Genomic DNA, 23601 nt, shown 5'->3' with positions numbered 1-23601 from the left:
GGTGAATAATGCCACAACATGAAATTGTTTCCTGGAATGTGGATGGCCAGTGAAAGTGACACTTGTCATCCCTTTAAAAATTTTTTTAAAAAGCTTTTTTGCAGAATCAGCAGATGTGTTTTTTGTCCTGCAGGACTACAGGTCCTGCCTTAGTGGGTGTGAAAACTTCTCAGATTACCCACAGCATATTTGTAATGGCCAAGGATGCCTGTCAGCCCACATTTGGCTTGTCCTACTATGTAATAGTAGGTAACAGTGCGATGGACTAACTTGTAGAAAGTCTCCATTTAAGTGTTAGTAAATACTTTGAGGTTTGAGACAACACTTATATTGTATGATGGGAAATAACCTAATTTTGAATTGGAGACTAGGGATTTTTTTAAGGAAAAAGTATAAAATCTGAGCTATGAAGGGAAAGAATAATAAATAATCCATAGGGGACCCAACATTAGTCAAAGGAGGCACGAAGTCCTTGGCATTGTTAGTTTATCTACTTGTTTAAGGAGGATTAGTTTAACTATATTTCCTAAGTGCTGAAGAAGAATCTGGCTAACTAAAGCATTCAGCTGTGACACATTAACTGCTGGGAGGTAGAAGTAGTGGATTTCAAATCCCCTACAAAAACATATTGATGTTTTGAATAAAGTTAGTGAAAAACATGTGAAACTTTCCCCTTCTTATGCAGCATTTCATTCACTGATTAGTTTACATAGAATTACATGCATTTTATTTTGAAGTATTTTAAAACAGAATTCTTCCTACTTACTTAAAGGAAGTCCTAATGGGCCAGGACTTAACATGGAATAAACTGCCTGGAAACGTGTAGCGCGCTACACATCGTTGTTAATTCATGGCCTTTCTGTATGCTTATTGTCCACAATTCTTGCCAAATAGTTATCATATTCAAAATTGCACTTTGGTTTGCTTGTAGGCAGACTGTTGAAAAGCTGATTTTCCTAGACAGCTTGAATTTGTGCACTCTTTCCAATATTTAAGAAGAAAAATTCTGCCTTGCCACTGGAGCTAATCCTGGATTTTTATTGCATTGCGTATGTGCTTCTTGCTCTGTCCGCTATGGTGCTGTGAATTCCCTCTTGCTCTGGAAGAGCTGTTCAGAGCAGTATCCAAGGGGCTGGGTGTCAGGGTCAATTAACCACCGTTATCCTCCATCCACGTTAGCGAGGCCTCCTGCGTATCTCGTTTCCCAGTGCCAGATTGGAAATGTTCTAGCTGCCGATAAAAGCATGGAAATCCTGGGATGATATTTATGAAGTGCTGACTTGGCCATCTGGACCTGTTCTGGCCTCAGTTTCAGGACTGAATTTTTCCCTTTGAACCCAGCAGGATTGCTTTTCCGTTGAAGGGGAGGACTTGAAGCACGACTTCGAGCGCCTACAGCTCGCCATGGAGATGGTGGGCTTCCTTCCCAAGACTCGCAGACAGTGAGTTTATTTTCCATGTTAACAGTTTGGAGATTATATTAATGAATTGTATTAATGCCATGCAAGTTATGCATTTATATAATAGTAATATATAACATAAAAACGATCCCTGTAATCAGTGAGATAAGCCACGTTATTTGTGCTAACATAACTGTTTGCCTCTGAATAACCTACCAGTCTGGTGAGAAGGGTTGATGATGCACTGACCGTTTATACAATAAAGGATTAATCAAAATGGCAAGACGTAAGCAAAATAGCCCTTCGTTAATGTAACTGAGAACTCCATGCATATTGGACGTTGGCAAGAAGTTGGCACCTGGATGTGAACTATTCAGAACAGTCATACTTTACTCTGCATGTAATGAATCCAGATCCTGGTTTAATCAGGAAGCCAGTCATCATATTAATCCTTCTCCATGCAATTGCCAGTTTTGTAGACTCACTTCCAACAGCCCTTCATTCACCAACGCAGCGCAAATGCTGGTTGAAAACTTGGGCTTCTCAGTTGGATTGCAACGTTGTCTTCTGCTGATTGCCAGGAATTATGTGCTTTACATGAGGCTCGCCCTTCACTAAACCACAAAGTAGTTCCTGCGTTGACTGACTCCATTGTTCCAAAGCCTTGAGTAGGTTTGAATGAACTTGTCAAATATGTTACTAAGGTTAGAAACAGGCTTAGAAAAAATACGTATTGATAAATGATCTTCAAGGGAGTATTGTTTTTGACATCATAAGTACTGCTGAAGGGCAAATCAGTAGCTGGAACACGGTGAGAAAGCTGGTGCTTTTCTGAGTAAAATTGTTCAAACAATACTTTAATGAACCTGGTTCCTTTATCTGAAATCCTGGAGGTTTATGTAGGAACAGGGAATTATTGCTTTGTGCTAATGGCACTTGAAACCCTATTCATCACCTAGAGTAGGTGACATTTAAGCTACATCTACCATTACCTCTTGCTCATTTAAATACGGATTTTATTTCTTTCTAACAAGTTTCTGAGCCAGCAGTTAGAAATCCTTAACAGTGAAACATTATCCTGCTTTCTGCTCCATTAAGAACTTGTTTCACCAACCTGAGAATCTTCTTCATAAGCTGATACTTTATCCCAAGCATTAACAAATGATGAAATCAATGCTGCTTTTCCTCTGATGCTTTCCACACACGTAGATAAACCCAGGTGTATGCACTTTTACTGTGACTATGGTGTGTACCTCAGTATAAGCCCTTATTTTTCACATCTATCTGCTTTGCATCAAGTGCATGCTCACATTCACCTGGAAGCATCATGGTGCATTACTGCTCCCTGAACTAATGCCACTGCATCCCACTTGGGACAGATACTGCAGCAGCGAGGAGCTAGCAGCACACAACTAAATTGCTTCCTGTGTTCTGCCCTGGGCCACTCATTACGCAGCAGGAATCAAGTTGCAGTGACAAGGGTTTTCTAAAGCCTGTTTGCAGCGTAGGGTTGCTTACAGTAAGGTAATTTAATTGGCAGAGGAAGGCAATCAGTAAGTGACTGGGCTGAACTGAGTAAAATATCCATGTAAATTCAGGATTTTGATTTACAGTGTGATAAGTTTTATTGGTGGACAAGTTCTTGTGTTTCTCCTAGTGCACCTTGTCACAAGAGCACTGGCCTCTCTTTGGAAAACGTAGCAATTCTACACACAATGAGCATTGTGCAATTTCAGCAAGAAAAAGTAACCACCTCCAGCTGCGTAGGAAGAAGAAGGGCATTGAAGTGCTGTTATACTTTCTGAAGTGATGGTTTCTAGCAAAGCATGGGCTTTCACCTTTGTGGGAACAGTGGCAGAAGAGAAAAGTTTATAAATGCAGTCAAGCAATTAATGAATCAGTATCCCCATTTTAGAGATAATGAAGGACAGGCTCGGAGAGGTGATGCTGTGTTGTCCAGACAGGCTGGTGGCGTGGCTAGGAATCACCTTCAATTTCAATGATTCTTAGGTCCACAGAGGGACAAATAGAGGACATAGCTGAAGTCAGCTGTGATTTATCCTGGATTTCATTCTTGTTATATGGGGTGCCGTTTTGTAACCATGAGCTTGATGATGTTGAACTTCAGGCTGAGAATCAGGTGACCCGAATTATTTTCTCAAGTCCAAGAAAATCACTGTAGAATTCTTTGAAAAAAGGCTGAATCGATGCAAGTTTAGTACTTGACTAAATGAAAAAAAAAAAATGAAGTGGGTGCTTATTTTAAGCCTCATTTTTGAGAAACTCTTGGCATAAGAGAGGAGAAAATTAGAGGAATAAGTCAAAGACAAAGATGGTACTTGGATGTCTGGAGGTTGAGGGGACTGTAGAAAGGGCAGGAGATGAAGTACTATAAGACATGTACTGAGAACAGTATTTGAAAGAGTTTTCATCACTTTACAGTGTTCATGGTGATCATCCTGATCAATACCTGACAGAGGTTTGCAGCCGGGTTTCGCACTGAGTGTGTTGTTTGCTTTTTCATTAGGTTTAAGGAAAAAAAGTCAAACCAACAAAGTGAAAATGAGATCTGTCTATTTTCTTTAGAATTTTCTCTCTCCTGTCTGCAATACTACATCTGGGTAACATCCGTTACAAAAAGAAGACCTATCGAGATGACTCCATCGATATTTGTAACCCCGAAATACTGCCCATTGTGTCAGACCTGCTGGAGGTAAGCCTTTGCTTTCCATCACGTAGCTTTGACAGCTAATGAGCTACCTTCATTTTTATTTCCAGTTTCACTGAAGGGCGAATTGTCTTGTTCATGTTTTCCAGTAAGAAGTTATGAGGACTTTTTTTTACAAGGCTTTTAATGTAAAGTTTTTTCTCCCTAATTGTCAGTTCCAGTATACTTGTTTAATTGACCGAAAATAGTGTTTCTGTGATTAAAACTTGAAAGATTGCAAGCCAGTTCTACATGGGAATAAAACCTGCCATTCGCAGTGGTATCTTCTTGAACTGCCAACCATCAGCTCCCTCACCAGAATTCCCCAATGCTCCTGAAATCTGTTCAGTAGTTGCATAAGAAACTACTCAAGGAATCGTAAGACCACAAGCCCGCTCTTCTGGTCCAGGTACTGGCAGTAGGGGGTTCAGAGTAAACTCACTGTGTTCTGTTGCCTGTTGTCCCTCTGCCAGCATTCACAAAGCTTGTGGTGGATACGCTGCAGGGCGCATTTCACTCTGCTCCCGCTGGTGCTCATTATTTATGGACTTGCGTTTATCTGGTTTGAACCTGTTGATGCCATCCGCTGTCTTACTGTGTAAGAGCCTTTACAGAAAGTGCTTTGTCCTCTTTGGATGACCACTGTGCCAGTGTCACCTGGGACAGGTGTCAGTGACTTGACGCATCTCACCTGACTGATTCCCATCGTATCCAATCTTGCTGAAACAGAGGAGCATGCTCCATGAGCCTCGCTGCCTTAGATTTCCTATGTCCCTCTGAAAAGTTGCTGGATGGTGTGGAAAGTTCACTTCTCCTATCTGTCTGTTAGTGCCAGAAGATAATTTGTTGTCCTTCTGCGTACACGTGGTGCTCTCTCATTCCTTCCATCCAGCAGCTGTTGTGCTGTCCTACTCCTTGAATTCAGGAGTTGGCGCGCACAGATTTTCGTAGCACTTCATTAATGCTCTGAATTTAGGGAGAGGAAAGCTTCTGTAAAATATGGGTATAAGCAGCTGGACGCTCTTTGCATCTTGGACTTGCAGGGTGCAGAAATAAACAGAAGGAAAATGTGAGTTTGGATAGAATATTGTTGATCTGACCCTGTTAAAAATGGCCATGTTGGAGTCGCAGCAGGAATGCCAAGTCATTTAAGAAGTAATCACTTTTTTAAGAAAGCTTTGAATAAGAGAGTGACTTGGAGATCTGAAAAAGTTCCAGGCTTTGGGCCTTTGCCCTAGCTTTCTTCTGCAAACAAATTCTTCTGCAGCATCTGTATGCTGTAAGGTATCGGGATATTCTTTGCACATGCTCATGTGAACTCATGCATCAGTTGAGCCAGATGGATCAGATGGTGGCTTTGTGCCACACTTCGGGGTAGCACAGGCATGGGTACCACGTTCACTTGCAGAATACGTAGAGGAAAAAAAAAAAAAAGATAAATACATATTTTAACTTTTCGAAAAAACAATAGAAGCTGGTATAGCTGAGCAAGACAATCTACTTCTGTTGCTCTCGATAAGTCTTTTGCGAGCTAACTGATCATACACAGCACCAAAAGCTTCCTCATCAGGCATCAGCAGTGCAGATGTCAGGTATGATTTGTAGGAGGTGCTGCCGTGTTTGGGTAAGTGGTGTTGCTTGTTCTTAAAATTGCATTTCTTTGGTTATTCCCCTGTGGAAGTGCAGATGTTGCCTACACGTGTGAACTTTCTGATAGACTCACTCCCCAGTCAGCTGAAATAAAGCCAGTACATTTTCAGGAGAGGCTTGGTTTCTGTTTCTGAAATGCTCACCCTCTGCAGCCTTGAATAGATGTCTTGCCATGTTTATTCAGTTTTGACCAAAGGGAGAACTAAAGGGCCCAGACAAATGAAACAGCGTTACGGGACATCTGTTGCACTTACCTACTTAATGCTTTCCAAATTGAGTGCTCTCTGTTGTTATCCAGAGACCAAAAATATCCGTTGAAGCAACTTGACGCTTTGCATTTTGTCTCATTTGGGTAATTATTTTTGTACTCTTTTTTTTTTGTGTGTGTGTGTGTGTGATCACTGAAAATATACAGTTATTCTTTTCATGCCCATGTTAGTTGCCCGTAGAAAGTTGCTAATTCCTTCTCTAGATCTTGGCATTACTTACCAAGACTGAAAAATCATCTCAATGTAGCTAGTACTAGCTAGTTCATCAGCTAGTACTAGCTGATAAATATTTGAATTTCTTTTCATGCAGCCATTGGCTGCTTGGCAGGACAGTGTGGAGTGTAGAAAAGGATGCAGCTATCCCTCCTGTGATCTGATACTGACAGGCAAAAAATCCGGGGGTGTTGTAGTTTGTTCTTTTTTTTTTTTCCTCAGATGTCTTGCTGGATTCGTTTATTCAGGGATTTGACTAGCAAAAGATCCTCTTGGGAAAAGAGGAAAAAATCCTCTTGGGTTTGGAAGAAGGGCAGCTGAATCGGCTGCGTCCGAGAGCTGCCGAGAAGAAGGGATCCAGAGACCCAGATGCACGACACCAAGGGAGTGGTTGTCTTCCTGGGGAAAGGAATAGCCAGCCTGGCTGAAGTGAAAAAAATGAGCAAAATTAGGGGTGTTTTCCCCCTCCAAAGGAGATGTCTGGCCCATAGTATCATGAGCTTGCTGCTTTACATTGGAAAGAATGGAGCCTTTGAGCCTCTGAGGACAAATCTGGGGGAATTTCAACAGTCAGTGCAAGAACACTGAGTAACGTTTTTTATTTAACTGAGATACTTATCCATCGTTTGCATGAAGAGATTTCTCTCCCTGTGAAATGAAGCTGACGTGCAGGTTTTTGAAGAAATCAGGGAGGAGATGATGAGCAGAGATGGATTTTATTTTCCTTAAATGCTGACAACCCCTTCTAATATGCTTTTAGTTTATTAAAACATCCAGACCGGCATTTGTTGAAAAAGAAAACTGCAGTGTAGGATTTTGGCCAGACTCTGTGGATCATTGTTTCATTTACAGTAATACCTCGATTCCTTTTCTCAAGGATAGACGTAGCGTGTGGATTATGTGAGGCTTTTGGCAGGTTTTGCTCGGCCTTTGTTTAAACTTTGCTGAAATACGGCACTGTGGCGTGATGTCAGTGCTGCCTGATGGATTGAGCAGACCTGGAAGGCTCCGCAGGCAGCGGAATTATTGCAGGCGGAGGGAGAGATCCTCCTCAGAAACCAAGGGCTGTGTAAAACCCTTCTGGGGAAAATCCTGGAAGCGCTCCTTTGTGGGCTTATTGGTATCCATCTCTTCTCATCAGTCCAAACTGAGAAATCCTCCCGCCTCTCCGCGTGGATGTGGAACAGCAGGGTTTTGTGTTCGGACATGGAACCCATCCCTGAGCTGTATTTCTGTTTGTTCAGAACTCGTAGCTGAGCTGAAGCTTTGGGGGCAGGTCAGCAAGGATCCGTGCTTTTATTAAACTGCTGTGGTACATTTGTCACTTCCTAAGCGTGATTAACAAAATGATCTACTAGAAATGATCTGCTGCCAGCTCACCATAAAGGAGGCTATTTTTTTCCATTAGAAGAGCAAGAGTACTTTTACGTGTGTTTACTAATGGCGGAAATTATTTCCATGGCAAGCATCCAGTGAGGAAGGCAAGTTTTGTTTTTGCAGTTTTACATTCAGTTGTTAGGCTTAGATAACCAGCCTCAATACAGATAATGGTAAATAAAAGTTATGAACTGACCAAAGTAAGTTTTGCCATGTCTCTTTTGCATTGACTGTGTTGGCTTTTGCGGCCAGCGTCCACGTGAAACTGCTGAAGCTTATTTTCTACCAAAAAATGATCTTTGTCAGCCCAGAAAAATTCCACAGGATGGTGTGCTCCTTGTGTGATAAGCACCTCAGAAAGCACTAGTGGGGGAAAAGGAGCTTTGGCCTTCCCTTCTGCATCTGTTCTCAGGTTGAAGTTTGGAGTGCGAAGCTCTGAGCCAGGACTCTGGTCAGGTAACTTAGTTTGCTTCAAAGAAAGCCAGAATAAAAAATTCAGCTCTTATTCAAGAACGAAGTCTATCGTGGCAGTGACTAAATGTAATTTCTCTTACTTCATGCCGAGCAGCTTTTGAATGAGCTCTAAACGTCACAGTCCTGTTCTCAAATATGGAAGCAGCTAGTCTCCTGTGGACATCTTGAGTCAAATACCTTCAAGCTGCAACCTTCAGTTAAAATTTGGATACCTCAGGTGTGCTCATCATCACATGTTGGCTTTCAGCAGTGGTGCAGCAAGCAAACTGAGCTCTGCTGGGCGTTAGCTGTGGGCTGATCTTCAGGGTTGTCTTCTGGAGCTGAGTGTCCCATCCTTGCCAAGTGTGTTTTTGTATGGAGGGATCCCTGCAGGTGTGCACACAGCAGGCTTGGGATGCTGGAAACACATCTACAGGTCTCGTCCGGCGCAGGGAAGTGAAAGCTCTGGAGAGCAGCAGCAGGCAGATGGGCAGGGTAAAGGGTGTGGGTAGCTGTGCAAACCAATTAAAATTGTTTGCTGACAAATCCAGGACTTGGAAGTGTTTAGGCTGTTTAGTTTGGAAGCCAAGAATATTGCATTGGCCTGTTTTGATTAGTAACCATCTGATACCCTTTGGCTACTGCTTTTTTTAGCTTAAAAACCTCCAGCCTGCAGGCTCAGGGTTTGCAGCAGCCCTGCCTTGCTCCTACTTCAGTGCATTTGGACGAGGCAAAACTCACTTTTGTTCCAGGCTTTGCAGTTGAGGGATGTCAGCTGATGTCCTGCAGTTGCGAGCTGCTGACGAATTGTCCATGCGTGGCTTTTGGCTGCGTGCTTGAGCCAGCAAATGACCCCTCTGCATTTGCTGAGACGGGAACCTGAACAGGGATTATTTTTTCCCTCCACATTATTTTGAAAAGCAGACTGGAAGCTTGAGGGTATTACTGAGGACAAGTGAGGTTAATCTCAAGGTGCTGATTGATTTCTTATGATGTGGGAGCTGTTGGTAGGCGAGGGCTGTGTAGAGGTGAGATGGTGTTTGCCATTGCTCACGTGAGGGCAAGGTATTCTTGTTGCTGGGAGTTGCAGGAAAAGTCAGGTGTGTAAAAATGCATTGGAGTGTATTGGGGAAACTCCCATGGCAGCGCTTCTGGTGGAAAGAAATGAAAAATTTTGCTTAGACTTGTGTCATTGTTGCAAAGCTTTTTGAGATTCAGCTTAACTGGCTCATTTGCATTGCTCTCAGTAATAATTATTGGGTTGGACAAATAAGTCAAAGTACATAAACTTCTAAATTTCCCATCATTCATGTAAAACCATAAATGGATGCATTAGTGACTAAAAGAGTAAAATATGGCCTAGAACGTTTTCAGAAACGTGGATTTGGTGCTCCTAGCCTGCAGTAGAGATGCTGTGAACAGTTTCGGTGTCTGTATGTAGCTGCTGGGTTATAGTGGGCAGCTTGTGTACCCTGTGCTGCGTCTGCAGGTCAGACCCCTAACTCCTGCCACAAAGATGCTCGCCAAGGCAAAGAATTCCTTGTTTGACATTGAAATTTAGTAAAGAGGAGTAAATGTCTCCTAGTATTTAGGTCTTACTCATGTATGAGCATAACATCTTCTATTTTGATAGAGAGGGCACGCTTTGGGATTTCTCCAAAGATGAAAATAACAGGAACTCAAATCTTGTAGGACAGGAGGCTTTCTCCTGACAGTTGGAGGCAGGGACTTGTTAATTTGCTGGCAGTGTTTACCTGTTTGCCCTATTTGTGTCTGTGTTTATACAACAGCTGATCTCTACAAAGGGCTGATGAGCAAATGGTTGTCACCTGGCTGGGACTAATTTCTTCAGGGAGTTCAGTATCAGGTGTGAATATCAGAGCAAATATCAGGTGCTTTTCTTTTCAGGTTGCATTCTCCTTGGAAGCTCTCCCCTTCTCCCAAATCTGGAAGAAAAAAAAAAAGAAAAAAAACACACACACACAAAGCCAACAAACCCAACCCCATCCTGATAGCTGTCTTAAACCACTGACGCTGTTTTGCTCGTTTGTAGAGTAATTTGTATGATGTCACCTTGATAACACCAGAAAGTTGAGAGGCTTTTTTTTTTTTTTGCTAACAAAGTTGAAAAAAGCGTGAGAGGGAGGAGCTATAGCAGGAACAAAGGAGAGCAGTGGGAACTTGCTGGAACTGAGGTGGCTGAATGCAGAAAATCAGGTTCTCTTGAATGCTCTGTTGTTTTCTGATGCTGGATGTAGGGGGGGTCTGTTGTCTTCTCCCAGTATCTAGCTCATTCTTACATGTTGAGCGTTAACTTTTTGAGGGCTGGCAAAACAAAGTGGATTTTTAAAAAAAATTTTCTTGGTATAATTGTTAACATCGATATTTCTTTGTTTTAGGTGAAAGAAGAGATGCTGTTTGAGGCCTTGGTTACCAGAAAGACAGTGACAGTAGGAGAGAAGCTCATCTTACCCTACAAACTAGCAGAGGTCTGTACGCAATGTTTAGTTTTAAGAGAAACTCTTGGCATGGTTTTAAGAGCTTTGAAATGAGACTGAAATGCACCCTTAACTCTGGTAGAGTTGCTTTTAGCTTTTATTTATTTACGTAAAACTAAGTAAATGTAGGAGAAACTGATGTGCGTGAAGTTGGAAAACAGTTGGCTTTACCTTCTGCTGTTCTTGAAAAGCAGATTTGCACGTTATTCTGTGATAGTGTTTGACTTTCTTAATGACTTACAGTTGGGTAAATGTTCTGCAGAGCGGAGCTGTGCATCGCTGAGCACACGTGATGCAAGTTAAGTAGTAGTCTCCATGCATCCCTGCACTGTAGCACTGATTCATCCCACAACAGAGCGGTGATCTAAGACCTCCAGGAAATTTTTGGCGTGGTTCTGAAGTGCCCACATGAGTCACAGTTCCTGTATGGGAGGAGCTGGAGGTCCTCTGTAGAAAACTCCTGTTATGGTTTCTGGGCCCTTACAGGATGCTTTGGAGACTGCGTGGCTCGGTCAGCCCCCCTTAGCTTGTCCTGAGTGTTTTCCGCATTGCTGCTAGCCTTGGGGATGGCACTGCATGAGTGTGCAAAATCTTTATTATGGTCTGTCTGAGGTTACAATGTCAGCAAACATGTGTTTTCCCTGAATGTGTGGTTTCCAGGAATTTTGAATTACATTCTGTGGTTGTTAAATAGAAATACCTCTGTTTTCTTCTCATATTTTCCCGGCTATATAAATTCTGTCGTGCTGCAAAACATGTTTTGGTTGCTTCTGCATCTCCTGTTGTTGCATTCCTCCATTTAAGAGTGTAGAGCATGCTGGTATGAGAATGCACAACGTCTTGAGCAATGTCCCCCCGAGTGGTCTGCTGTGTTGCAAATAGGGAAACAAAGCACTGTTAGGATTGGCTGTAGATATTTTTGTTTCTTTTTTTTTTTCCCCAGAATAGAAGATATTTTTTTCCATTTTTGAGTTGTTTGCTCCAGTTCAGTAACTGAAACAGAACTTTCATCTTCAAAGTCTCTGAGCGAGACTTGAATCACTCTCAGCAAAGGGCATGCGTGCTTCGATTGCACCTTTGTGATGAGTGTACAGTGGATGTGGTGTCTGTACTTCTTTCCAATGTTCTGTGCACAGACCAAGGAAACTGCTAGAATAGTTTGAAGCATTTCTATTACCTCCCTTCTGCTGGAGCTTTTTTCCCAACAGCAGTGCTGATGGAACAAAATGTGCTGCTGCTCCTTCAACCACTTCACTGCAAAACTTGGCAGGTTGGATTAAACTGTTCCTTCTAATATGTTAAGCTGTCTGAACAGTCTTATCTAGATGCCCTGTTGTCACCAAAGATGGCTGAGCATGAATTTCTGAAAAGCTTTCCAAAATGTTCACGGGGATGTCTCTGTTGGTAGATTTCAGATGTATTCACTGGTAAAGGTTTGTCACCAGTATCTGGTAAAGTAAATGAATAATCAGGGTGTGGTGAGGGGGAAGCCAGAGGAGCATCAGACTATAGTGGCTCACTGCGTGATCGTGCACTCTCATGTAATCTCCATGACCCAATCATTCTGTAAGAAGCTATGAATTGAGTCAAGAAAAGTGTGCATTTTCTGTCCACTGTTCTTACAGCATTAGCACCCTGACTACCAGATTTTATTTGACAGGGAGCCTTAGAGGGAACCAGTGGGCTGGTTATTTTGGGGTGTTTTACAGAAGAGCTCTGCAGTTGGATCCAGTGAATGGAGGTTTTAAGGGTTTGCAGACGTGACTGCCCCACCACAACTCATAGCTGCCCTTCCTGATAAAGGGATGATGTGTATAGCAGCTACTTGATTTTCCAGATGCTAAAATGCTCGATGTCTTTTTTCATAGATTGTTGATAGACCGAAAATTTCAGTGGAATTTGTCTGGAAAAGCCCATGCTGCAGTGGCTCTCTAAAAAGGATTGTAAAAATGTTAGTTTGGCATAGACTTGCTCTTTTACACCATCAAGAAGAGCAGCTTGCATCTACCAAGGGGCTTGCAGGGCTTTGAACAATTTTATACACGCAGCCTGCGCCCAGATGTCTGGACAGTTCATCAGTTACTAGAAAAAGTGCAAAAGCTCAGTGAAAGTTGGGCTAAAAGAAGGGGCTCTCAGGCCTACACAGTTTGTTTCTTAAACATGTTGTCTAAACTGTGAGTGGGAATAGTAAAGTTCAGGGCTCTGCAGGTCGCATTGTGCATCTACCTGCAGAGACAGTGGTGAGATTCCTTAGCACAGAAGAGAGATCCTGCACTATGGACAAGGCATCCGAGAGACTTCATGTTCTTGGTGGGCTTCTGGTTATTGGAGAGGAGTTACAAGTAGGAGCTGTAATCTGAAATAAGTACTTTTCAGACATAAAAGCCCTTGAGATCTTAAGTTTTTAATGGGTTCTTGAGCTTCAGTGAGGTTCTGAACTGCATCCCCTCCAGCTGCAGGAATTGCTTCTCTTGGAGCTCTGCACAGGGGCTGACGTTTGCTGACCTCTTTCACCAAACAGTGTTGGAATATACATGGGTGGGAACTCAGCATGGGAAATAGCTCAGGTGAAATGACAAATACTCTGTGTGATCACAGCCTGGCTGCTGCAAGGTCCATTACTTCGTGTTCCTGCCATGGCAATTTCTGTCCTTCCTTTCTGTAGAGGTTTGGAAGCATCAGAACTGAGACTGGACTTCATTGCACCAAGTGAAGTCTTTTCTCTTCAGTTTTCCCAAGCTGTAGCCCCACAAGCGCACAAAGAGGATGTCTTTGTTGGATCTGCAGCGATGCTGCATTCCTCTCCATCTGCATGCTTGTTTGCTGTGCTGTTATTGTACGCTGATTAGAAACACTGTCGTGTGGTTTGGGGCTTTTTTGGGAACTGTGGTTTGAGCCCTTGGCAGTTCCTTGTTTGAAACATTCTCCTTCATAATTGTTCTAAATTTATATCGGACTCTTCTCATAGATTTGTTCATCTCTGCAACAGTTTAAGTAGATACTTTCTTCTGGCATCTCTTGGTGCTTGGGTAAAAGGTATTGCAAAATGTCCTTGAGCAGTAGCAGTGATGACAACTTATCCCAGCGGCCTGAAGCTCGTGGTGTTGAGGATGACAGCTGCAACTGCTTGTGTTTATTCACATTGTCCTTCTGTATTACAACACATCTTGTCGGCTTTATGCTGCTGAGTTGTGTCCCGCTTTCCAGTTAAGCAGAAGTGCTGGTTCTGTCAAGCTCTGTGCTTCTTCTGGTACAACTGGTGGCTTTGGGTGGTCTCAGCTTGACATACAGCCACTGAACTCCAGCAAGAAGGTAAGACTCCACCAAACAGCAGAAGCACTGCTTCTTGCATCCCAGCAGCTGCTGGGATGTTGTCTTCAGCTGATCAAGTTCTTCCCGACACACAGAGGTTGAACTTTACGTATTTTGCTTGCTTCACACAGGCGGACAGAAGATGTGTGGTAGCAGCATGAGCTCGAGCAGGGCTGCAGTCGGGAGCAGGCAGACTTGTGAACAAAGTTCCCAGCTCAAGGTGCAGCTTGTTGTTGCTTCATTTGTAGTCGGTGCCTGTCCTCGGGGTATTACAAGTAAAAAATCGACACTGCTTTGTAGTTGCAATTCTTTTTTGATGGCAGTCATCGGCTCAATTGCGCGCCCTGTGTAGCAGAGCCCTGCGTGAAGAGAGTTGCCTGTACACATTCAGTCTGCATTTCCAATGGCTGTTGAAATTCAAATGAGCAAGGACACCACAGCCATAAATAATGCTTATATTTACCTCTGGCAGCTGCCTCTTATCTTCAGACCCACACTGGCTTGTCTGCTGTGGAGTTGCCTCCTGGATCCACTCATTTTTCCTTTTATAGCAGCTGGATGGTATTTTAATGCAGTGTTTGAAATGACTGCGTAATTTGGTCTAGCGCTGAGGTTCGGAAGCTTTGTGCTGCAGATAGACTCAGGAAAGGCTGCGCAGACATGAAAGGCTGCAGTGCTGTTCAGAGGTCAAGATTCATTGCTTAAAACAGCCGCGAATGTCTTTGTCAGGAGCACGCCTGTGTATTAAGGTAACCAGCAGCAGTTAATGGGTTTCCAGAGAAATCACCATGTGTCTGCACGGTGCAAGTGCTGTTTGATAACAGGGAGTTGGACAATTCCACTTCAGCGAGCAAACGACGTGCAGCAGCGAGGACCCTTGGGAAAGAGAAGGTTTGACCAGAGGAGCAGGAGAGCAGCTGGTGATTCCTCGGCTGATTGGAGCATTTTGCTTCATGCCTGCCTTGCACATGGGCATTCCTGCAGCCAGTGTTCTCCTTCCTAGCAAGGTGAACCATAATGGGCACGCAAACGAGACAAAGAAAAATGGGGTTTTAATGGTCGAAGAATCTTCTAAGAGTTGCTGCGCTCCTCAGCTCCACCTTTTATTACATGCGTTTTTGCAGTCTTCCCTGAGAGGTCAGAAAAGATTCGTAGGCTGCATTTCAGGTATCCAAACTAAACCAACCAGCAGACATACTGAGTGCTAAGCAGCTTGACTGATGTCTGGTAGGAGACATGTGGCAGGAGCGGAGCACTTTAATCTGAGCTTGTGGACAACTTGAGGGTTGGTAACAACAACAACAAGAAATCTTTATTTTCCTTAGATGTGTAATCTGAGCGTCATCTTAAGCTTAATCTGTGCAAGGAACGGCCTTTCTGGGCCACATCTGTCTTCCTGCTTCTATCTAAGTAATGCAAAAAATTCAGATTTTTTTCCATCGCAGCTTACTGCAGGGCTCTTTCCGACCATTGCTGTGCACCCTAAGGCAGACATTTACCTCTCTGAAATCCATCTCAACTGGTGCTCCTCTCTCCAGCTGACCTTTGCATTGTTCAGCTTGTTCCTCTGTACACGGCAGTAGAGCTGAGCCCTGTATCCAGCACATCACCCATCCCCACCTGGTTTCCATTCCGTTTGTTCTGCTTATCCAGCTGGTGTCTGTCACCTGCTTTGTTTTTCACCAGAGCCTCTGTGTTTTTCCCTGTTCTTCATCAGATGAAGAAAGAAACTCATTATCCAAGTAAATACATCTGTTAGCAAATCCTCTTTTAGATCCTTCCAGAAAACAGATTTTTTTTTCCATGATGCATTCCATTCATTTAGTTCTGTTGGCATTACTTAAGCCAATGACTCTGCAAAAAGGTTTGTTTTAACAGACCTCTATAATTTTCAGCTATTTGCAACCCAGAGGTTTTATCCCTAAGGATGAGTTAATGAATGAATTCACACTTTCTGAAGAAGTCTGATGTGAAGACAGCCAAGAAGAAGGGAAATGAAAGATGTGAGAAAATTTCTTGGGCAGTGAGTAACTTGATTGTGCCATTCTTTCAAGTCTGGAAAGCTGTTAGGAGCTGCTTGTTTGAGTGTCATTATGAATGTCTTGTAGCTAACTCAGTGTGTTTCTGTAGTGGAAAATCGCTATCTTAAAAGCCAGAGGATCTGAAAGGGCTGGAGAGGTGTGTCCCAGGGCATCCCTGCAGGCTGAGGCGGTGGAGCACATCAGAAGAAGGGCGTGCTGTTTCCTCTCTTCTTTTTGTTATCACTCCTCTTTATGCTGATAGCAAATCCTGGCATGCAAACATTTTTTTTATTCCCTCTGTGTGACCCTAAACGTCCCTAGTTCTGCTAATGCTCTGTAACAAGGATTTATTTTGAATTTTTTATTTCTGAGCTTGTATAGGATACAAAGTGCTCTGCTTCAGTGGCTACATACCTGTGATTTAGCCACTGACTCTTATGTGCAGGCAGTTACTTGGCCATGAGAGCACACTGCAACTCTCCTATGATGGCATGCTGAATGCCCGAACTGCAATTATCAATCTGTGCAATGCATTTTATTTTGTGTACATACATGCAGCTGTAGGTCCGTGTGAAATCAGATGTTGACGACTTAGAAAAATCACTTTGGATCAGAGTTGCTAACAGGAATGGTCTCTTGAAAATCTGCTATGCAGAGAAAAAAGCAGGGTGCTGAGCACTGAAGCTGCGTTCTCTGGGTGCCAGAGGGGCTGTGGGGTGTGTGTCCCTTTGCTAAGTCCAGTTGATTCAGTAAAAGTCCAGCAAGGTATGTCCAAAATGTTTATTTCAGACTGTGCTGTGTTTGTGAGCTGAGCCAGGGGAGAGCAGTTCATTTTCAGCGAGGTAACAGTTAATTGGCAGAGACACAAGACTGCAAAGCCTTAATGAGAGGAAAAAAATATTTCATCACAGCAAAGAGCTGAGAGATGTTTCATTAGCTCATGTACTCATGGTGGTACTGTCTGATGCCTTTTTCAGACCATTATAAAGAGAAAAGGAATGGAGCTTCAGGGCCAAGTTTACAAATGGCATGACATTATCTAAGATAATAAAAGAAATAAAGTTAAAAAAATACAGAGGGAAAGATCATAGTTGCAGCTGATCATGAACACTTTGCAGACTGAAAATAATAGGGGAGAAGAAGTGGGTAGGAGACAAAATAATTAATAGCGTGCAGAAAAAATGGGATGAACGCTCTCAATCTTGAAGTGTAAGGATACTCAATAGTGTAGAAAGATGCAAAACTGCTGGAAGCACCTACTTATAGCAGACTGCATTAGCTTATGAGACACATTGTCACCACAGGTCATTAATGTTAGGAGCTTAGCAGGATTCCTTTGAACACTTTGTACGTTGATGAGTGTATTCAGAATTACAGAAAAGTATTACTTGAATAAGCCTGAAATCCCACAAAGCTTCTAAGAGACCTGCAAGCGTCTCTGCTTCAGGATACCAAGGTGACCTGTCGATGCAGAGCTTCAAAGGAAATTTCTTCATGGCGTTAGATTTCTTATTTTTCCTTCAAAGTACCAGGAACAGCAGTGCTTGGTGACAGGACGTGGACTGGATGAGGCTCGTTTTCTGGGATGTCTGAGCTAAACCTATTTCATCATGAGTTGCGGCATCCCTTGCTAGGAAGACCAAGCCCATCAATGCTGGGTCTTTATTTTTAATCTGGCTGGATTCTTTTACAGTAGGGCAAGCAGCAGTGGAGCTTGTGTCTATGAGAATTTCCCAAAGCTGCGGAACTTCATGGTAACAACACACATCTGATCATCGAGGAACCCAGAGGTCGTGCACAAAAGCTGTTACCTTCACTCTTCTCTGCCCTTGCAACTTGTGTACGTAATGTTGGGAGAGAGAAGGCTCTCAGCTTTCAAGAATGCTGAGCAACCATCAAAACGGGGATTTTTGGGGAGGGAAATGCTGACTTTCTCTGCCTTCCATCATCCTCTTCACTCCAGATTCCCTTTCTGTCATCAAATCCATTCTAAGCTCATTGAAAGGTTATTTGAATTACGTCTGGTTATTGAAAAGACACTTTAATTTCAGAGTCCTTTTTAGGTGTCCTTTGTAAATTCAGTCTAAAGTCATGTAAAGAGCTTTTTAAGAATGGGAACAACCCAGTACCAAGTCAGCTTTCCTCATACAGCGTATAATTTGTTATTGTTGGTTGAAGTTTGGGATTTTCTATATAATCTCAATCTGAGTTGACTTTTGACAGTTAATGACTGTCCATCAACGCTTGATGGGAGGTGTAGAAGCTCTGTGGAATGGAATGTGCTGCACGATCCTCAGCTCCGTAGTGGAGTGGATTGAGGAGTGATGAGGAATCTTTTCCCATTGAGGAGGCTTGCCAAAAAAAAGCTTGCAGTGAGACAACATAGACTGGCAAAACAAGTTTTTCTATGAGTGTTTTTGCTTGGGAAGGGCCAGCAGAAAGGCAGGATTTGGCTGTTAACATCTCAAGTGCTATTTTTGGCCACGTGCTGTGCTTCACAGTAGGAATGCAGGTACGTTGTGCCCGTGAACTCGGGAGCAAATTTCCCTAAATGTAGCCTGCGGATTCCTCGTTGGGTTAGGTCACACACCCTACTCTCATGTCACTGAGTAACCTATTGATTTATTTATGTACCCGTTCAGTGTGAAAACACGGACAAAGGACCTGGTAGTCTGAATGGGATCTCAGTTGTTTATTTCAGTAGGCTTAGGGTGAACACAAATGGAGGAAAACTCTTCTTGTTTTCTTTTCCCTTCAAATTTGGCTGCCTGCAGCTTTCCATGGTGAGAGCCCCTTCAGTAGAACATCTCTTCTTGCATCCTTTCCTCCATGGGAAGAAGTGAGAACACCACGCTTGTTTTCTGCAAGTTTTATTTCAGAAAGAAGGGTCTTTTGTTCTTTTTTAATTTGTTACAGATCCCATTTTCTAACGGTGCCATACAAATCTGAAGGCCGAAGACTTTGGCTAAAATCTTTTTAGGAAGATGACTTTACAACCATGTGGCTCCGACCTGGAGAATTTGAGAAAAACACTGAATCATCTTTGCTTATTTAGTTTGGTTCTAACTGTAACCTGGGTGCTTTCGGCACGTTACAGATATTCAGCTCCACTATGACAATATTAAAGGTGGGAGTTTGCAAAGCAGCTCTAAAAATAAAGAGCAGCAGTTGGTGATGGGAATGATGGGTCTTCCATCTGTCCTCATCCAAGACCTGCCTACCACCTGCTGGGATTCACTTCACACCCACAGGAGCCGTTGTCCTTGTTTCAGATTTTCCACTTCATTTTCCCTGTTTATGTACGTATGGTGACAGGGGGATGAGTAAGGAGGGGAGGGTTGGAGAGGAGTTCTGACGCCTGCCGTGTTATTCCTTGGAGTCGTGTTAGCACAGGAATGGCAATCCCACTGGGAACATACCTGAGATAGAGGGTGGTGCAGGGTTGAACAGATTAACACGTGATGAGTGCAATGACCTTGTGGTAGTGGAGGGCTTGGGGATATGTTACCTGTAGGTATATTCCTAGAAATGAAATGTAAAAATGAACCTTTATAGGAAAGTGTGAAGCACTTCTGATAAAACTTCCCCTTTTTTGTACTTCATACTCGCTCTCTTCTTCCTCTGATCCTTCTGAAGACCTTTCTCGTACTTAATCAATGCAAACAAAAACCATAAAAAATCTCTTCAAAACTCAAGCCAGCATGATGCATTAACAATTTGAGGTCTCTTAGGAGAAGCAAGCTGGAGGACAACAGGATTTTAATATGATGTGAAGATAAAATATGGGTATGGAAAATTACATCATACTTGCTCAGCCCTTGTATGATATAATACTCCTTGATGCCAAGATAGGGATTAAGCTAGAGTCTGATGTCCTGCAAGAGTACTTTCCTCTGGGTGCTAAGCCTCTGTTTATATATTTAAAAAAAAAAAAAAAAAAAAACCTAGGCCTGCCTGTCTCAGCCTATGTCTTGTGGCCCAAGGGGGAGCATGAAAGCTGCTTAATCTACCTCTCACTGTGGGATGCAGCTGTGAATGTAAACCAGGCACACAGTGCTTTAGGTAATGCATGGAGAGCGAGCGGAGCAGCAGGGAACCACAATGCTCTGCACACATGGATGGCCTGGGACCTGCTCAATAGGCTCAACCCAACGTCAGAGAAGAGGTCGTCACCCAAACCTGCATTTAGACAAAAAGAGAAACTTAGACCTTTCCTAATTCCAGCAGCTTAATGCTTTTGCATCTGTTTTTCAAATCCAGAAGAGCGGTGATGCACTGTCCCTGTTTCGTGGAACCGCAGAGGGCATCTGATGTGCAGCCAGGTTTGTGTGCACAGTGCTGCTGCCCTCCACCACCAGCCTGCCTGCTCTCTGCTCCTTCCCCAGCGCAGCCTCGCAGCTCGCCCTGCCTCGTCTGCCACTGCAGTTCAGGGTGGGAGCAGCAGACCCAGTGAGCAGTGCCTCAGCAGTTCTCTGTCTATGCAAGTACCAAAATAAGCCGAATCCATCCTACAAGTGTTTATTTTCCAGCACTCGCGGAGCAGTAACAGCATCAGAGATGAAAAGTTAATTTTAGTATTATAGTGCTCCTGCAGCACTAATGCACGTTGTGCATACACGATAGCGGTCTTATTAGTTACAGCTGGCACCTCTGAGCCTCGTGTAAGTAAAATTAACTTTGTGTCTTCTTTATGTGCTCGTGTAATTAGAGATTGCTGCAGATACTGTCATCACTGCGGTGCCTACCTGGGCTGGATGGTCAGGGCTTCTGCTCCTGTTGACTGGACTCCTTTAGGAGATACAAAGTAGGCGTATTATGAGCCTGAATTGCTCTTGTTTCTGTTGCTTTTAATCCCAGTCGTATCCATATTCACTGGCTAAACATTGCTAATATTAATGTATATATATGGATGCTTTTTTACGAACAGAAACTGATCTATTCTATCATTTACTAATAAATGCAGCATAACTCAGAGTAGATACTTTCAAAGATAGGTAACAAATACACTTTTGTCCTGTTCTTTTCCTGCTTCCTGAAAATCATGTGTAGTGCTTAAACCCACAGCAGCTACTGAAGGAGACATCAGCAGGAAGCATTAGTTAAAGACCAAGAGTAAAATTCAGTAGGTATTAAAATGTGTTTTGTTTTCCTCTTAGGCATTTTGGTAAAAGGCATTTACGTTAGAATAAGTGCAAGCGTAATTATGAAGCTGAATTTCACCTTGGAGAATAAATGGGGAAAAATGGGAACGGCTGATAAGGATTTTGAAACAGACATCAAATTATGACAAAAATCAAACCGTGTGTATGAGCTGCAGCTCACAGGTCTTTGTATGCTCTCCCAGCTTCCTGGGGCTTACTGCTAGCTCCCTGTGAGCAGAATGAGGATTGATTCATTGAGTAATACACAGAAAATGTACTCCGTGTGTTAAAAGAAAAGCAAACAAAACCCCATAGAAGCACTGTGAATATGTATGCAGATTGGATTTTTGAGGGATTTCCTGAAAAGGAAGAGTCCTGGTGTTGCTTTTTTTTTTTTCCTGAATGTTTCATTGGAAGCACCTTTCATCCTTGTATAGAAATCATAGGAAGTCTATCAAAGGCCCTAAGGAAGAACAGGATATTTCCTCTCTTCCTGCATTCATATCTTGTTTCCTGAAGAGAATAGGAATCTCCATTTCTGTTGTACACAAGCAGAAAACGTTAAGTGTTTTATGGGGAGTGGATTTGCTAAACAAATTATCTCATGTCTTGATCATGCTCTGCGTAAACTCTTGCAAATGTCACATTCATTGCAAAGAGACATTTCTTGTCATCTTGGAACTGTTCTGCGTAGTTTTGTATTTGATAGTGTTGGTCTGAAAGGGGAGCAAGCACTGCTTGTTTTCTTCCTAGAGGGCAGGAAACACATGCACACGTGTGCTCCTAACTCCATGTGCTCCGGAAGATTTATCGCTTTACTGGGAGGGGAGAGTTCATCGGTAGTATTGAGAGTGTCCGTATTTCAACCAATTGATTTTTGGAGATCACTGCATGTTCTTATTGGGAAGTTCACAGCAAGATTTACTGGTACAGATTTTTTGGGATAGGTGATAATTCTGCATTTGTAGAACCCATGGGCTGGCCATGGGCATACACAGTGTGAGCAAATAACACACATGGGGAAATGCAAACAAACAGGAGGAACCTTGACACACCATGCAGAGTTCTAACACATCTCCTCTTACAGACCCAATGAATTTTCCAGATTTTTGCTGAGAAATGGCTTTTAAACATCCTGTTTTCAAGTACTGGTGGCTTTTAGCATTTCTGGAGTGGGCGCATTGACCTTGCACCCGTCTGCGTTGTCCCCGATGAAAAATTGGGAGAGGATGTAATAACATGAAGTTGACCCAAAATTGCTGATTTATTAACATCGTGTTGACCAACAACGTGTTTGTGGATGTTGCGTAGGTTTGCTTAATGCTGGAGAAGTAGGACAAGGGTTGCCCACTGTTAAACTTTGCAATTTTATTCCTCACCAGGTCTTTCATTGAGTTTGGTGCTAACACTTGCTTTCCAGTTCTGCTTTTTAATTTCACTTCTGAGAATCTGAGCCTGTACTCAGTAACTGGAGTCAAAAAACCCAACATTTTTACATTAGTGACCCAAAAGCTGCAATAATAGTTTGCTGCTGACTGTGATTTTTTCCTGTGCACAATGCTCTTTGGCTTTCTCTGCAGGAGCGTGCGATGCTTCCTATGCTTGTTAGGTAGCAGTGATGGAGTAAGTCAAAGACTGCATCCCTCTAGAGCAAACTCAGTAGCTGTTGAAATCTAAAATATATATATTTTCATATAAACTGGCCTTAGGATTTGTCTGTATGCAGGTATCCATCACCCAGTGATCCTAAGCGACAGCAAAAGCAATGAGCTTTGCTTTGTTTCTATTGCCATCTCCTAATGTTTGGAGTCTCCTTGTCAAGTGATGCACCGCCCAGAAATGGTTGTTTCTTTTGTGCAGACGTTTTTAAACAAAAATGTTGGTGGAAGTGTTTATGCTGATTACAAGAGGCCTTTATGCTGTGTTTTTGTTTGGGTCAAAGTGTTTCAAGTTGGATGCTGAAGGCCGGTTGCTGTTAGGGTTACGAGCTGTGGTTTGTTTGGTTTGGACAGGTCGGTGAGGAGAGGATTTTGAGTTTGTCTCACTCTGGATCTCAGTGGAGTTGGTGGGGTCTGCACTCCAGAAAACGCTCGGCTTGGCTAGGGGAGCGTCTGATGAAAAACATATTGCTAGAATTGCAATCATGCTTGCTCGCACATTAGCAAACCTTGGTGCACCGTGAGCAAGGGCTCTGTCTGCCAGCACGAGGGTGTCTCTGCCATGTGTCCCAAAGCCTGCAGAGCAGCTGAAGATCCCAAAGAGATCTGGGGCCCCTTCCTCTTCTCACTGGGCTCTGTCTACATCATGAAATTGAGTGATGGTTGGTAAGGTTGCCTTGGGTTCACTGAGCACAAACATGCCCAGCCCTATAAATAAATAACGAGGGGAGTGCGCTCAGCTCCAACATGACGGGCCACCTTGCTGGCAGTCTGTGCTGGGTTCCAGGTGTACTTTGGAGTATTAGATTTCCCTTTAGATTGTGCATAGGTAGACGTATCCTAAGTGCTGGCTGCCCCCACAGCCTGTGCCTTCCTTAAATACTGCACTGGGGTCAAAGGGA

At 43.1% G+C, this 23601-nt stretch overlaps 1 protein-coding gene across 9 annotated transcripts in view; it reads left to right on the top strand.

Annotated features, from left to right (window-relative positions):
* Positions 1 to 23601, top strand: part of MYO9A (myosin IXA) — a 161760-nt gene that overhangs the window by 63490 nt on the left and 74669 nt on the right. For 6 of the 9 annotated variants that reach the window (XR_002441694.1, XM_021406769.1, XM_021406768.1 and 3 more), the window contains exons 7-9: positions 1342 to 1442; positions 3987 to 4113; positions 10469 to 10558. Coding sequence is in view for 8 of the 9 variants with exons in the window: in XM_021406769.1 (XP_021262444.1) it covers positions 1342 to 1442; positions 3987 to 4113; positions 10469 to 10558 (318 nt within the window). In the remaining variant the exon portion in view is untranslated. Of the gene's footprint in view, positions 1 to 1341; positions 1443 to 3986; positions 4114 to 10179; positions 10287 to 10468; positions 10559 to 23601 lie in introns of those variants that run through there. The other 3 variants (XM_021406765.1, XM_021406763.1, XM_021406770.1) reach the window with 2 other exon arrangements.

This window comes from Numida meleagris, chromosome 9 (assembly GCF_002078875.1).
Source record: "Numida meleagris isolate 19003 breed g44 Domestic line chromosome 9, NumMel1.0, whole genome shotgun sequence".
In the NCBI taxonomy this organism is placed as follows: Eukaryota; Metazoa; Chordata; class Aves; order Galliformes; family Numididae; genus Numida; species Numida meleagris.
Note: the sequence above shows the minus strand (reverse complement) of the source record. Positions and strands in the feature narration are given on the sequence as shown.